General features: G+C 40.4%; 1 protein-coding gene across 1 annotated transcript in view; it reads right to left on the reverse strand.

The window, feature by feature from the left end:
- Positions 1–14,156, reverse strand: part of UGGT2 (UDP-glucose glycoprotein glucosyltransferase 2) — a 186,989-nt gene extending 172,833 nt beyond the window's left edge. The window contains exon 1 of the mRNA XM_027065110.2: positions 13,891–14,156. Coding sequence (XP_026920911.2) covers positions 13,891–14,042 — 152 coding nt within the window. The 5' untranslated portion in view covers positions 14,043–14,156. The remainder of the gene's footprint in view (positions 1–13,890) is intronic.
- Between the last annotated feature and the right edge of the window lie 3,225 nt (positions 14,157–17,381).

A 17,381-nucleotide genomic window follows, 5' to 3' on the forward strand; every position in this document is an offset into this window, starting at 1 on the left:
GTTTGTTCGTTATAGTTAAGAGTCGGTTTCTTGGTTTTCCTTTTTGTTCCTCCTATGTTCGTTTGTTTTCTTCAACTCCACATGAGTGAAATCATAGGGTATTTGTCTTTCTGTGACTGACTTCACTTAGCATAATACTCTCCAGCTCCATCCACGTTACTGCAAATTACTGAGAAGTATAATTTAACCGTGATGGAGTATTATATAAAAGTAACACACACACACACACACACAACCTGGTGTTCTATAAAAATTGGTTCTATAAACACTTTTTAAAAATATTGTCTAGGGGCATGTGGGTGGCTCAGTAGGTTAAATGTCTGACTTTGGCTCAGGTCATGATCTCACAGCTTGTGGGTTCGAGCCCTGCATCGGGCACTCTGTGGTCAGTGCAGAGCCAGTTTTGGATCCTTTGTCCCCCTCTCTCTTTGCCCCTCCGCAGCTCGCACTCTGTCTCTCTCAAATAAATAAACTAAGAAAAATGAAAAAAAAAAAGTATTATCTAGGGATGCCTGGGTGGCTCAGTCAGATAAGCATCTGACTCTTAATTTCAGCTCAGATCATTATCTCCTGGTTCATGAGATCGAGTCTTGAGCTGGGCTCTATGCTGGCAGCATGGAACCTGCTTGGGATTCGCTCTCTCCCTCTCTCTCTGCCTCTCCCTCTGCTCACACTCTCTCAAACTTTAAAAAATAGTATTATCTATTATTTTTATTTTGTTACTTATTTACGTAGACAATCTTTTTATTATTTAGAAGAGAAAATACCATAATGAAAAAACGAATAGGAAGTTAGTGTATCGAATTAGGTCTTTGGCCTTGAATCCCAGACACTTCGATTTTTCCACAGAATGTAAGTCATAAAAAATGACCAAAGCCATTTAAAACCTCTGGAAATAATGAATTAAGTGAGAGGATATTCCGTTCTGTATAGAACAAAGCACAGGACACCCAAAGCAAGTAGATTCAACCGTTTAAACTAGAGAGGAACCAGGCACCAAACAGACAGTACAGATTTGTTATCACCCATCTTATCTTTCTCGTGAGTCTTGGTAAACTTTGATGCTTAATATGAATGGAAAGTACAAGGACATTCAAGACACATGCAAAGTAATTCTTGTGAGTTTGGTTACTAAAGAGAAAAACTGATTAATTCATCCACATAAACAGGACAAGCACTAGAATTCAAAGCAATTGGTAAGTGGTTCTTGCTAGCAACGGTGTCCAACTCAATGGCATTAAAAAAAAAAAAAAGGAGAAGCTAAAAGCAGAGGAAATAATGGGATATACAGAACGTGTGACCTGAAAAGGACAGGAATGGTACAAAACGTTAAGCAAAGCAGGGAGCACCACTTAATACCTAACTGATCTGCCTAGACATCTACAGACCTGTTCAGAGGCTGTGCAGCCACAGACAACAGTTTTATCAGGGGAAAGAATCAGCCAAAGAGAAAGTAATATGGGAGGTCCACAAACTTCTCGATGCCAGAATTTACACATCCAAGTATAAGCCTTCAAAGACCTTGAGAAAGTCTTCGAATACACTTATTCCCTCAACATACCACTGCTCTCAGCACTTACGGAACTCTTCTAGAATTTACTTTCAGAGGCAATTTGCCAGGAACTCATCATTAATTTTAGAGAGAGAAATAACCTTGAGAGATCATCTAAATCAGCTCCTCGCCTTAAGTTTAAAAAAAGTAAAAAAAAAAAAAAAAAAGAAAGAAAGAAAGAAAAAAAAGAAAAAAAAGAAAAAACTGGCATTTTCAATTTGTTCACTTGTTTTATACATCTAGCTCCAAACAACTGTTTCCCAAAAAATTCTACCACAGAGAAAAAAAGTGATTTCTACAGAATATGTTTATATGTACAAAAGAGCTTGACAGCAGTTATAAGTAAAATTCCAAAAAATATTTTTGGCAAGAGCAACACCAGTGGAATAAATGCAGTTTAGATGTGGAAGTTACAGGTTATAAAAATTTACCCTCATCAGCCTGTAATCATCCCTAGCAAATAATACTAAATTATAAATTAGGTAGGGGACATACTCAGTCATCTTTGCTTCCTACACAGTACCCATCACAGGGCTATGCTCAAAATAGGCACTCAAATTTCTAGGCTGAACTAAAACATTCTGTGTAGAGAGAGGCAGGAGAGGCAGAGGCAGGAGAGGCAGAGGCAGGAGAGGCAGGGGCAGAGGATGGGGAGGGGGAGGGAGAAATTCCCATGAATGCTTTAAATATATATATTTAAAATATATATTATTATATATTTTATATAATATATTATATAATATATATTTATATATATATATTATATATTATATATATATTATATAAATATATATATTATATATACATATATAATATATATATACATAAATACATATATATACATAAATATATATACATATATGTATATATATTTATATATATATATATATATATATATAAAGGGGGCATCCCAAACAGAGAGCTAACAGTTCTCTTAAGTTTCTATCTCCCAAGCTCCTTCAATCTACCCAATGCTCTCAATTCTTCCTATTCTACACTTATTCCCCTCAACCTCTTTGATTTTCCTACAATTTTTATTAAAAGAAACACTAAAAACCAGATGTGAGTAGAATAATGGAGTCTAGAAAACACAAAAGAAGTGCAATGGTTAAAGAAACTATAGGCTGCCAGCCTGCTACACTGTCACAAAGGAGAGATTTGGTTCAAAAGTATAAAGTCAAGACCACTAGATAAAAATCATAGTGGGAAAGAGTTTAGTTTATCGAACAAAGGACTTGCTGACAATTTATATTTGTTCACAACAGAAGAGGTAAGTGCATGAAGTAACACTAAGCGTCCTAGCTGGATTACCCCGGCAGGACACCAGTTTTCCATAGGTCAGGTACACAGCTAGAGTATAGAGGGAATTCTGATGGTGGTTTGAAGTAGACACTACCTAATATAAGCCCCTTCCACTGCGTCGACATTATTGGGCACCTGATCCTGATGTACTGAGCCCTGGGAAAACAAGTATGAATAAGAAATACTCGTTGCTTCTGCTGAGCTAATACTTATTACTAGTACTTGTTGAGCACCTACTTTTGTACACTGTGCCTTGGCAAAATATAGATTTTTATCCCCTGCAGCTCACATTTTACAGCAGAGATTAGCATACATACCTTTCAATAAGGATTATTACAGAAGTATGGACCAGATGTTAGGAGAACATACTAGAAAGATATCAGTTTTATCAGGTGAAAGAATCAGCCAAAGAGAAAGTAATATGGTAGGTCCACAAATAGGGCATCAACGAAGAAAGGACCATAGTAGAGTGTTATATTACCATATCAAATTACCACATAGTGGCTTAAAATGAAAGAAATTTATTCTCACAGTTCTGGAGAAGAAAAGTCTAAATTCTTGGTGTCAGGGTTAACACAACAGGTCCCACAGGTCAGGATCTAGACCCGTCTTTTGGGGGGCCACCATTCACGCCACTAAAGTCCACCCTGGGCTCCCCAGAATCCACATCTGTCCCGCATACAAAATGCATACGTCCTATCCCAACATCCCCCACTGTAATCTCAATCCATTGGGCATCATCTCTAAACCAAGAGCCCATGTAAATACCACCAGAAGTCTCAAATCTCATCATGTAAATCATTTAGACGAGGTAGGAGTGAGACGCTGGGTATGCTCCATCCTGAGGCAAAATTCTTCTCCATATGTGGACCCGTGAACTAGAAAACAAGCTGTCTGCTTCCAAAATGCAGTATCGAGATACGCATTCCAAATTCCAAAGACAGATATTCCAATTCCAAAAGGTAGAAATTACAAAGAATGAAGGAGTTACCAGTCCCAAACAAGTTCAAAATACAGCAGGACAAATTGTGTTAGGTTTCAAGTCGTGAGCAGAACCCTCAGCGGCGTGCTGCTCCACTCTCTGCTGCGTGCCACGGCTCTGCCCTCAGGGTCATTACTCCCTTCTCTTGAAGGAAAAATGTTTGCGTGTTTGCAGCCAAGCAGTTTATCAGCCAATTTCCTGCCTATGGAATTTTGAAAGTCTGACAGCCTTCTCTCATTTCATCCCGTCTCTGCCTCTTTTGGCAACATTTTTGCTGATACAACATAATCAAAATCCTTTGGGTCTTTTGTAGATCTCACCAGCATCATGCCAGAAAAACCTTCCTCAGATCCATCCTGGACAAATCTACCCCTCCATTCCTGGCTTCTACCGACATGAGTCACAAGCCTAACCTATACAGAAAAAGACTGACCAGCCACAAAGTTGGTCTTCTTTCTGAAGCATGCATCCCCAACACTGGGTTTCCTCATTTTAAGTCTTTGCCATCTGGGTAGCAGGAGAAACTCCCAAATTATCAAGTGCGGCTTCCTTTTTTCTGAACAGCTCCTTCTTCAGTTTCTCTCCGTCCTCTTGCATTTTACTATAAACAAGGCAAAACCAGGGGATACCTTTAATGCTTTGCTTGGCAATCTCCTTAGTTAGCTATTCAAGTTCACTGATTGCAAGTACTGTTTTCCACACAACTGTAAAATCCAATTCAGCCCCTTTTCTGCCCCTATAAAACAAGGATCATCTTTCTTTGTTTCCAATAACAGGTCACTCATTTCCTTCTGTACTCTTACCAAAAGAGCCTTTAATGTTCTTATTTCTACCAACATTCTACTCACGAAGACATAAGTATTCTCTATGACAGAAGCTTTATTAATGACCGTGCTCCCTACTTTCCTCTAAGTCCTTAGCAGAATCACCTTTAATGTCCCTATTTCTGCCAACAGTCTCCTCAAGGCATGTAGGCTTTTGTTTTTTAACCACATGTCTCAAAATCCTTCTAGCTTTTGCTGGACTTACCAGCTACTTCTACATTTTTAGCTATTTCTTACGGCAGCACTCCACTTTATCAAGTCTGTATTGGTTTCCTAGGGCAGCTGTAACAAATTACCAAAAACCTGGCAACCTAAAGGAACAGAAACTTATGGTCTCACAGTTCTGGAGCCCAGAAGTCCAAAATCAAGGTACCGGTGTGGCCTCTTCAAGCTTCTGAGGGCTACAAGTGTTCCTTGGCAGTGGTTACATCAATCCAATCTCTGCCTCTGTTCACATAGCCTTCTCCTCTTCTGTCTCTTATAAGGACATTGGATTTAGCAGCCATCCAGATAGTCCACAATGATCTGGTCTCAAGACCCTTACTAATTACATCTGCGAAGATCCTTTGTCCAAGTAAGGTAACATTCACAGGTTCCAGGAGTTAGGATGTAAACTTTTTAGGAACTGCAATTCTCCCACTACAAGTGATGCAGTTGGTACATAGATGGGGGTCAGATTATGAAGAACCTGAAGTAGCATCCTACAAAAGTTCCAGCTCTAAGAGACTCAAGGCAAATACAAATGAGGACAATGTAACTACGAATCCAAGATTGGAAGAAGTTAGACTGCAGGTCTGGAACAGAGAATGGGATCAGATGGATGCAAACTGGGAGAAACAGGGGAAGAAACAGAGGAAGAGGACACACACTAGGCTTGAATATTTTATTCAATACAACTATTTTATTACATCTGATATCATAAAATACAATGGATTACAAGATAATATGAACAATTATGTACCAACAAATCAGACCACCTAAAAGAAATAGATAAACTCCTGGAAACAATAAGCTATCAAGACTGACTCACAAATAGAAAATCTGAACCAATTACTACCACAGAGATTGAGTAATAAAAAACAAAACAAACAAACAAACTCCCCAAAAAGGAGCACCTGGATGGCTCAGTAGGTTAAGCATTCCAATGCTTCAGGAGTTTAAGCCCCACCTCAGGCTCTGCACTCATAGCTCGGAGCTTGCTTGGGATTCTCCCTCTCTCTGACCCTCACCTGCTCATGCTCTTTCTCTTACAAAATAAACAAACAAAAAATCAAAACAAAACAAAAAACTCCCCCCAAAACAAAAGTCTAGGACCGGATGGATTCACTGGTGAATTCTGCCAAACATTCACAGATTTAATACCTATTTTTCTGAAACTCTTTTAAAATCTTGAAGAGGAGGAAATGCTTCCAAACTCCTTTTACAAAGGAGTTGTACAAAGGAGCATTGCCTTGATACCAAGGAACACGAACACACACACACACACACACACACACACACACACACACAGAAATTACAGGCCAATGTCCCTGATGACCACAGATGCAAAAATCAACAAACTATTAGCAAACAATACATTAAAAGAATCACACACCATGAACAAATGGGATTTACTCCAGAGACGCAAGGATGGTTCGACATCTACATCAACATGGTATACTATATCAACACAGTGAAAAATAAAAATCATATGATCACTTCGATACAGAAAAATCATTAGACAAAAGTCAACGTCCATTTGTAATAAAAACTCTCCACAGACAGGGTACAAGTGGAATAAACCTTAACATAAGAAGGGCCACATATGACAAGCCCACAGTTAACATCATACTCAGCAGTGAAAAGCTGAGAATTTTCCTCTACAATCAGGAACAAGGATGCTCATGCTCATCCCTTTTATTCAATACAATATTTGAAATTCTAGCCAGAGGAATGAGGAGAGAAAAATAAATAAAAGATATCCAAATCAGAAAGGAAGGAGTAAAACTGTCACTGTTTGAAGAAGACAGGCATCATATTATATATAAAAAACCCTAAAACTTCACCAAAAAAACTATTAGGACAAATTAAATGATAGGATACAAAATCAGTATACAAAAATCTATTGCATTTCTGATACCAAACTCTCAGAGAAAATTAAAAACAATCCCATTTACAAGTACATCGAAAGGAATAAAATACCTAGGAATAAATTTAACCAAGGAGGTAAAAACCTGAACACTAGAAGTCACTGATAAAAGAAATTAAAGACATAAATAAATGAAAAGACATTCCATGTTCACAGACGAAAAGAATAAAGTATTCATACTACCCAAACAATCTGTAGATTCAGTGCAATCCCCATCAAAATTCCAATGCCATTTTCCACAGAAATAGAACAAACAACCCACAGTGTTATCCACACTGGATAAAACTAGTCCAATGAGAATATCCTGAAAAGGATTTACAGAAATTGACACCTAACTTCTGTCAAAATGCTAAACACTTGCTGGAAATCTCCACTGAGCAACTGCAGTAGCTTTTCCTAAGACTGTTGATTAAACAAATTTTAGGCTAGCACACAAAAGCCTAGTGAACCCATTCATGACTATTATAATTGACTCTACAAATTGTCTTTAAATTCTGGCCTTCCCTTAGATGCTGAATCCACCTAGGTAGCATTTAACTCTATATTCATTAACGGGGTGAACTTGATCCTTCTCCTTTAGGAAAAGGACCAGAGGTGAATGGGAAACTGTTCACTCCAGATTCAGTCAATTTGGCAAACTAGCTTGCACATATCCTACATGCATCACCCAAAAAAGACTGATAAAATTCTTAAAATTCTTATTTTTTAAATTTTTTAAATGTTTTCATTATTTTTGAGAGAGACAGAGTACGAGTGAGAATGGGCAGAGAGAGAAGGAGACACAGAATCCGAAGCAGGATCCAGACTCTGAGCTGTCAGCACAGAACGCAATGCGGGGCTTGAACTTGTGAACCACGAGATCATGACCTGAAGTCGGAAGCTAACTGACTCAGCCACCTAGGTGCCCCCCAAATTCTTAAAATTCTTGATTTTCATCTCCAACAAATGAAAGACCCTAAACAAAACCAAAAACCTAGTTTTTACTATTTGCAAAGAGCTAGGGCATTGGGGTGAAAAATCTGTTACCAGTAAGTGCTCCAGGCACCTTCAGCCAGGTAGCCAATATTCCCAGTGTCCTCCTAATTCCCAACAATAGGATTCCAAAGAGTTCAAGGCTCTTCCCAGTCTCCCCTCTTAATCAACTCAGAGAAACCACTCACCTGCTCATGCTTTCCCTCACAAAATAAAGATTGAGAATGCAGCTGTCTTTATTGACACCAGACGTACCTCTTAGTGCTCAATCCCACTGCTAAAAACAGCCCCTGCCCTGGAGTACTAAAATGGTTCTAATGGGGAATGGGGAGTCTCTAATAAGCCTCAACAGGTTTATAACACAGTCGCTGAACCTACTTCCTTTAGTCTAAGGGCTCTGATACACATACCTTTCTCCTTAGTTGCTGTGCTGCTCTTCATTTATTGGGCTGAGATTTCTTAGAAAAATATACCAGAGTTCCTTTCTCCCAAAAGGAGAAGTAATACTAGAATTTGACCATAGTAATAAAAATAGGCAGCCAGGTAAATTAAATGACCCTTTGACACCCTCAATTTGCTCTGAGTCTGATAGCACTATAGCCGAGTCTGAGGACACTGATCATTTATCCCTGTCGGATCCATCCTCTGTGGGCGACATCTTCAACAGATACTGGCAGCATCCACAGTATACCTCCCATCAAGATTCAAATAGATTCCTCAAAACATCCCCCTAAATTTAATGAATATCCTATAAATAAAGAAGCCTTTCAAGGCATCAAGCTCATAGATTACAAAGCTCAAGGCCCCATTATCCCCTGTACCAGTCCCTTTAATACACCTATTTTACCTATGAGAAAACCCAGTAGCCAAGGATGGTCTGTCTAGGACCTCTGGGCAATAAATGACACTGTTATCCCTCGGCACCCTGTTGTTCTTAACCCATATGCTGACAACCATTCCCACCGGATGCAAATTTTTCACTGTAGTTGATCTATGCAGTGCATTCTTTAGTATTCCAGTTGCTTTCACTTGGGAAGAATGGAAATACACCAGGACAGTAATGCCCCACCCAGAGCTTCAAAGGGTCCTTCTTACTTTTCACAAACCTTAGAAGCTGATTTGAATGGTAGGTTTTCTGCAGTCTCTATCTACTTTGTTACAATACCTAGATGATTTGCTCCTCTGCTCCTTTTTAAATGCTTTCGAGAGACAGAACACGACCAGGAGAAGGGGAGAGAGAGAGAGAGGGAGACAGAATCCGAAGCAGGCTTCAGGCTCTGAGCTATCAGCACGGAGCCCTATGTGGGGTTCGAACCCATTAACCATGAGATTATGACCTGAGCTGAAGTTGGATGCTTAACTGACTGAGCTACCCAGGCGCCCCTCTCTGCTCCTCTTCTTAAACCACTTTACAGGAAGACAGTATCCACCTGTTAAAAACCTTTGCCCTTAAAGGGAAATAAAGACTCTAAAGAAAAATTGCTATTTGCTCAAACTCAGGTTTGATACTTAGGGCATCTGACCTCAGAATATTTGGATCCAGAGAGACTCCACGGCTTTCCAAACTTCCCAAAACCTAAAACTAAGTGCCAAATATGAGTTTTTCTTGAACTGGTTGGCTACTGTCAAAACTGGATTCCAAACTTCTCTCTTCTGGCTCAATCTGTGTTTTACTAAAAAATATAAAACCTCACCCTATTTGGAAAAATCAGAAAGACTTGCTTTGGGGACTTCAAAGAAAAGCCTATTAAACCCACCTGCCCTCAGACATCCTAATTATCAACTTTCCTTTTTCCTCTTTGTACGGGAGATGGGAGAGAATACCCTTGGGATTACTCACCCAAAAACACAGGGTATTACAACCAACAATTTGACCCTGTGGCACAGGGATATCACCTCGCTTCAGAGACATTCCTGCCACTGACAAAATAATCATGGAATCCCTTTCAACCATCCTTGTATTTTGGCCAGGGGCAAAACTTCAAACATTTTTACTGAGAGCTGGTATGCCCTTGGGATAGCTCATGACTTTGGATTATGGAAACAAGGTTTCCTTACCTCCAAGAGGGATAAAATTTAAAATGGCTCTTATGTCCAAAATTTGTTATATACCACACTTTTGCTGGCTACTTTATTAAGGTTCCTGGCCATTCCAGAGTCAACTCCCTGGGGGCCAAAGAAAACCTTCTCATTGATATTTCTGCCCAAAACACCACTCTCAAAGAAACTAATAACCAGACCCCTGTTATGGTCCAAAGAGATGTTCTGCCAAATGATAATTCAGAAAGACAGACGACACCCAACAATTGCCTCAGAAAGGGAAAAATATTGGAAATCTAGTCATTGTTGGTTCAATAAGGAGAGCCCTGGTTTGGACCAAATAAATATCTGGCCCTACTAGAAATTCTAAAGTTCTTATACTTACCACTATACATGCATTAAACCATCGTGGTCTACTGACAATAATAGCATTCATGAACCAATACTGGTGGGGAAGTGTTAATGAGGTTGCAACAAGTGCCTACATCACTTGCCCCACCTGTCTAAAACAGGACCCAGAGAAACCTGTCTGCACAAATGGATTTCATATAGCTTTCCCACTACATGAATAGAAACATGTTTTAGTAATGGTCTATATGTTTTCTCACAGGACTGAAGCTTTCCCTTCTAGACAGGCTGCTGCTGCTTCTCTGTTAGAAAAAATTATCCCTAACTGGGGAACCCTCTCAAACTTCATAGTGATTGGGAACCTATTTTACTGGTCAGGTGCTTTGACAAGTGTGTGCTGTTTGGCCAGTTTTACAACACTGGCATGGTGCAGATTGTCCTCAATCCTCGGGGTTACTTGAACATATTAACAATACTGTTAACACTCAACTTGTAAAAATTTGTACAGATCCTAAAATACCTTGGCCCAAAGTACTGCCATTAGTTCCTCTAAATCTTGGTTCCACCCCTTTGAACCTCCTAGACTGTCACCGTTTGAGATCGTCACAGATGCCCAATCCACTTGGCCCCTGTACCTCCTTTGAACTACAGTAGATAAAAGAGGAGATATACTTCAAGACTGCAAGGGTCTAACTACTTCCATGAAAAATAACCATGCTTTAGTAGATGATCTTTTTCAAAGTGCATTCCCGGAAGACAACAACCTTAAGCATCATATCTTGCAAGCTGGAAACTGGAAAAGGCACCTCCATAAAGACTATTTGGTCTTGCTGAAAAGGCTCTTATCAAGAACTGCTAATCCCGATGGCACCAAACTCCAAGGAATAGGCTCTTGGATTCACATGAATACAAGGAGAAATCACCAAACCCTACCAGACCTGCACACCATCTGGTAAGCTGCAACGAAAGTAGAGGACAATTGACAATACAGCTTTTTCAACATACCGGGACCAGGCCTATATACTTTTTCCTCACTGATTGCTTCTAGCAGCTCTTTCATAGAAAGGAAATGCTCTAGGGGCACCTGGGTAGCTCAGTGGGTTAAGCATCCAACTTCACTCAGGTTATGATCTCACCTTCATGAGTTCGAGCCCTGCATTGGGCTCTGTGCTGACAGTTCAGAGCCTGGATCCTGCTTCAGATTCTGTGTCTCCCTCCCACTCATGCTCTGTCTCTGTCTCAAAAATAAACACTAAAAAAATAAAAATTAAAGAAAGGAAATGCTCTTGTGCACATTTCCCAAACCTTTGTGAAAGGGAGAAAACCTCTTCTCTTGATTAGGCCTTTGAGCAACAGCCTCATCATGATCCCAGGACAAATTAAATTTTCACTTGCTTTTTCTGAAGGGCTGGGTTGAAGGTTCAGAATTCATCTTTCATCTGATTCTGAATTCTTATCCAAGTTCATGGTTTCTGAATTTGCAACCTTACAGGCTTTATCACTAGATAAGATTTATTTTCAAATGGTTTCTTTGAGATAACAACACTGGTGTTTTTTTTTTTTGTTTTTTTAATGTTTATTTATTTTTGAGACAGAGAGAGACAGAGCATGAATGTGGGAGGGTCAGAGAGAGTAGGAGACACAGAATCCAAAACAGGTTCCAGGCTCTGAGCTGTCAGCACAGAGCCTGACGCGGGGCTCGAAATCACGGACCGCGAGATCATGACCTGAGCCGAAGTCGGCCGCCTAACTGACTGAGCCACCCAGGCGCCCCATAACAACACTGTTTTAATACATCTTTGAAGTTTCACTAGTTTTGCAAAAAGTTCATTAGTTATTGCCTCATGTTTTTACCTGCACGGAATCTTCTCAAATGCACTTGGTTAATTCTTACAGTATTCACTATTTTGCTTTCATGGCTACTATAGGTAAGGACTTCCAGGAGGCATACATGACTCCAATGGACCCCATAGGGAGAATTTTTCCCCTAAATTGGAATTAAGTGCCAATAAACACTTTCAGCTGGATACTTTCTGACCTAGGGTCCTGGATCGGAATCATCATACAATTTGAAAGTTATGTTCCTTCTTCTGTTTTTCCCTAATTGTTTTTTTGTATTTAGTTGCCTGTCAAACTTTTATAAAAATGACGTACCCAATTAGGAGAGGATCTCCAATACTTCCGGTCTTGAAATGATACAGACTTTAGATGGAAAGTGCCTCAGAGTTCCACCTCCTAACCTTGCCTGTTAGTCAAATGTGGCCTTACGTGGTTTCCAACCGTTATGTACTTTCCCTCCTATGTAGGGACAAGACAATCAGGAAAGATCCTTTCTGGCACTGAGGGACAAAACCACTAAATATGAAAAACCTGACTTTTGGTCAGCAATGCTTTCAAGGAAAGATTTTGATCAAAATGATGAAATGGGAGTATTAGAGAGAAACCTCACTAAAGTGGACTGGGGGTGTGGGAAGCTGTACCACTCAACGTCAATTACAGACTTCTATCAGAACGTTTTCCACAGGAATCATCAATTACAGGCCCCAACAGAGAAAGAAGGTACATTGCATCTCCTACAAGAAATTGACTAGTCCTGCAACTCAGCCAAAGAGAAACTATCATCACACTGGGTTCCGGCTTTTCTCCAAAGGACTTTTGTTCCAAACCACCCCTCCATGCTTTCTCCTTCTGCATAAAATAATGTTCCTCTCCTTTGTTAGACTTCCCTATGCCATATTTTGCTTGTCCCTATTTGCAATTCTCTATTATTCCCGAATAAATCCATTTTCTGCTGGTAAAATAACTTTTATTTTTAAGGTTAACAGGTACAAACTTTCAGTTATAAAATAAGTCATAGGAATGTAATGTATAGCATAGTGGCTACAGTGAAGAGTGCTGTATTGCATATTTGAAAGTTAAGAAATGTTAAAAAGTTCAACACAAGAAAAAAAACCTTTTGGATACATGTCAGGTGATGGATGTTAACTAGACATTGCTGTGATTTCGCGATTCAAACACTGAATGTTATGTTGTACACCTGAAATTAATATGGTGTGTTAATTACATCTCAATTAAAAAACTTTTTCTATCTTATATATGCAACGTGGTACCAGGTGATGGGGAGTCTCTTTTTAGTTCCATAAGCTGTTTCTTTGAATGGACAAAAGCAACGGGAGTTTAAAGTTCATCCTAACCAATGAAAGGAACTTCCAAATTCTGTTTAACTTCTAGAATACTAAGAGCAAAATTCAATAGCTACAACTCTTTTTTCTGCAAAGTGACATGAACTAATTTCAGTGGAGGAGATTCGGGAAGAAACAACTTGGGGGAAGCTACCTTCTCCAGAGGAAGCTCATCACTGGTGTTATTACGACACTAGGTGCTTCCAATACGTTTTAAAAAGAACTGCCCCACATCAATGGAATTGCCTGCATTAAACCCCACAATCCATCTCCTATTCCTCTTTTTCTTAAATGTGAATGAGATCCAGACGAATTAAACAGAGGCCCTGAAGTCTGAGAAACCGTAGGTGAGGCAAAGTACGAACTGCGAGGAAAAGGAACTGCAAGTGAGTGCCGCGAAGGGGTAGCCGGAGTGGAGGGGATGCTCCAGCGCCCAGCACGAGGGCGCCCCAGCAGCAGAGAGGGAGCTAGAGGGCCGGCAGACGGCGAGATCGGGCCCGAGAGACCCCGCCGATCCTCCCTCCGAGCTGGGCTCGGCAGAGGGGCCGGCCCGCACCCACCTGGCCTCCAGCAGCAGCGGGGTCTCGGGCCACTTCGCGGCCAAGTGGGCCGTCACCGACTTGGACGCCAGGGCCGTCCGGGCGTCGAGCAGGGAGAAGCACAGCGCCGTGGAGCCCAGGAGCAGCCGCACCATGTCCGTGGCCTTTGCCATGGCGGGGCGAAAGAAGCGCGAGCCCCTCGTACCCGGAGCCCACAACCCGCAGCCACCACGGCACAGCTGGCTCCTCTGGCGCGGCCGCCCACTTCCGGTGGGGGGAGCTCCAGTCCGTTACTCGGAGCCGGGGCCTGGCGGGCACGCAGCGCATGCGCGTCCCGCTCCGGGGCTGTCCCGGGAGCCCCCCGGGGCTGGATCCTGGAGCCACGTAGGTGCGGGCGGTGCCGGAACCTGCGGCGGCGTGGCTGATGCTCCGGCGGGTCCGCGATCCGACCCCCTGTTACCGCGCAGGGGCTGTGGGACACCGGGAGGGGAAGCTAGCTCCCGGAGGCCAAACTGGGACTGCAGCCGACTGAGGCTGGGTGGAGATGCCAAAAACTGGAAGCGAAGGCAGAAACCGGCGTGGCTTTTACCCATGTTTTCGCAGGCAGAAAATAAGGCCCATCCAAGTTCAGTTGTCTACGGGCTTCTACATTTTATAGCATATTAAAGCCACCTGGTAGAGCTTTTCAAAAGCCTGATGCCCAATAGTATTTAACTCTCCCCAGCCCCCAGGTGACTGAATGTGCAATCTTGTTCGGAAACCAGTGACATCACCTGGAGCGCTTGTTAAAACATAGGGTGTTGGGCCTCATCCTAGTGTTTCTAATTCAGTAGATCTGGTGTGGGGGGCAAGGATGCAAGAATTTACATTTCACGTCTATCAAGGCCCCAGGTGATACTGATATTGCTGGCTGGGAAACATCGCTTTTAGCCTTTGTACTCAAAAGTGGCCCACAGGACGGCTGCAGCATCACCTATGAGCTCCTTAGAAATGCAGAATCCCAGGCCCTACCCCAGACGTACTGAATCTGAATCCCCAGGTTAACATGCATTTACTGCATCAGGCTCAAAGACAAAAGCTTGCAACAGAGTTAAGTGTTTTTCCAGTACAGATGATTCATCAAATCAAAATATTCCGTTTTATTCAACTGGGCGGAGGTGGAGCGTGGAGATTCTGACTCCTCGTCAGGCATGCTTCTTTTTCTATTCAGAAAGCTGTTAAATTTATTATAAATATTAAAATATATGGTAAAGAGAAGCAGCAGCTGGGAAAAATAGTTTCGGAGGATGTACCGAGCCGTTCCTTTTTTCCAGTTACTCCTCTGCCTTTTAGGGAATCTGGATCTCCTGAAGCTGCTGAAACGTGATAATTTTTTCATTTCCTTTCATTTGTTTAGTATATACCTTTCCTCAGAAGAACTTGCTCTGGAAATTCTACTTAGTTCTCATCTTCTATGTTTATCCTTCATTTCCTGATTTTTCCTATTTGGTATGACCTATCCTTCCTTTAAATTCTCATAAGCTCTTTATCGTAACTGTCATAAACCACTTGTAATTTTCACTTTAGAATTTGAATACAGTACTTATATATTTCTCCTGTTAGAGATGGTGTTTCCCCAGGGCTCGTGCCTTAATTTTAGCATCCGTTGCAATACCTAGCACAGTACATGTTATTGGGGCTCAATAAATATTGAACAGTCCTTGTTTTTTGGATAAGTAGAACACTAAGGCAGATGAGTATGGAGCTTCATTTCTATCCATAGAACATAATGGGAAAATATATTAAGAATCTTCCACAACTATTTGCTTTAATTAACTCCTCATGTCCATTTATTTTTGGACTGAAATTTTGACTGAAATTGTAGGATAAAGGAAATAAGATATTGACGGTGAATGACTTAAATGTCAGCATATCTGATGGTTGCAAATCTTTGAGAAATGACTTGTGTATGAAGAGTCACATAAAATACACTATTAAAAGACACTAATAAAACATATATTTATATACATTCCAGTATATTTGAATTCACAAGAGGAATGTTACATTTCTCTTTTAAAGAATGAAATTAATCTAATCCAGGGTCATTTATTTACATAATTATTATAAATTTTAGCCTACATAGTATTTTCCTAGAAACTTCAGTGGGTTTGAAATATTCCTTAGACTGACTATCCTTGGGCTTGTTTCCTCACATGCACAATGAAAGACTAGGACTAGGTGATATGTAAGTGTTGGAGGAAATCATTAGGAGAACTTCTGGTTGACCTCAGAGCTGGACGTGGGCAATGAGAGACACTTTATTCCCTTTTCTGTCCTTGGAATATAAGTTCTTCCCACTGTTCCCAAATCAGGAGCCACTTCAAGGAAGCAGCCTTCAGGGAGTAATGTTATAGAGACCTCTGCTCTGTATATGTGATTGAACCCTGTTAAAGCCTCAGTATAAACTCTTAAGATTCTGACAGGTGGGTGCTCAAATCTACTTGCCTTGCAGTTGCCCAAGATAAGCCTTATAAGTAAGTCCCCTTGCTTATTAAAACTGCCACCTACCAATCTGGAGTCCTCTGCTTCTCTCTTCAGTTTCTCCTTGACCTCTGTTTATGACTGCCCGTTTCAAATTTCACCCAGGGAACTCTCAAGGTTGTGAGCCAACATTGAAGTTTCTTCTGTATGTCATTTCTATGTACAGATAGAAATACAGTAAAACCTTGGATTGCGAGCATAATTCATTCTGGAAACGTGCTTGTAATCCAAAGCACTTATATATCAAAGCGAATTTCAAGAACCATTGGCTCAGTCGTGATCATGTGATATTCGGCATCACGTACTACTTGTATTGCAAGACATCGCTCATTTATCAAGTTAAAATTTATTAGAAATGTTTGCTCATCTTGCAGAACACTCGCCAAACAAGTTACTTGCAATCAAAGGTTTTACTGTATTAAAGTGCAAAAACTGAGTAACTCAGTGAAGGTCACTCAAGTCAGTGGAGCAGCAAAGCATTCTAACCTTCATTATCAATAACCCTTTGGCACAGATTGGCTATGAAGTGAATATAGATCAGGAACACAATTGTACTTGAATATTTTTTAGCAAAATGTTATTCAAAGTTATTCACATCAGGGTAATATGAATGAAAATTGATGATGATAGCAGTTTTCATTGTATGTGGAAGGAGTGATTAATGAGTCCTTCATAATAAGAATATTGTGTTTAATAAAATAAATCATCTTGAAGTAAGTACTGCATGGACTATATTTATTTAATGAAAATAGTAGTGCTATGTGATGATAAAGTTACTACCAAATTATCATGTAATATAATAAAACTTTAATTTTCTCTACCTATAGTCTCATAGCTGAAATGGCTTTTTAAAAATATTACCCTGTAGGTCTTCCAGATTTCCCTTACTATAACAAAGACCCTTTTCTCATTTTTTATTTGAATATCTTAAGTACAAGAAAATGTCTAACTCTTCATTCCAGTTGGGAAGAATTTATAGACTTATTTAATTT

Source organism: Acinonyx jubatus, chromosome A1 (assembly GCF_027475565.1).
Source record: "Acinonyx jubatus isolate Ajub_Pintada_27869175 chromosome A1, VMU_Ajub_asm_v1.0, whole genome shotgun sequence".
In the NCBI taxonomy this organism is placed as follows: Eukaryota; Metazoa; Chordata; class Mammalia; order Carnivora; family Felidae; genus Acinonyx; species Acinonyx jubatus.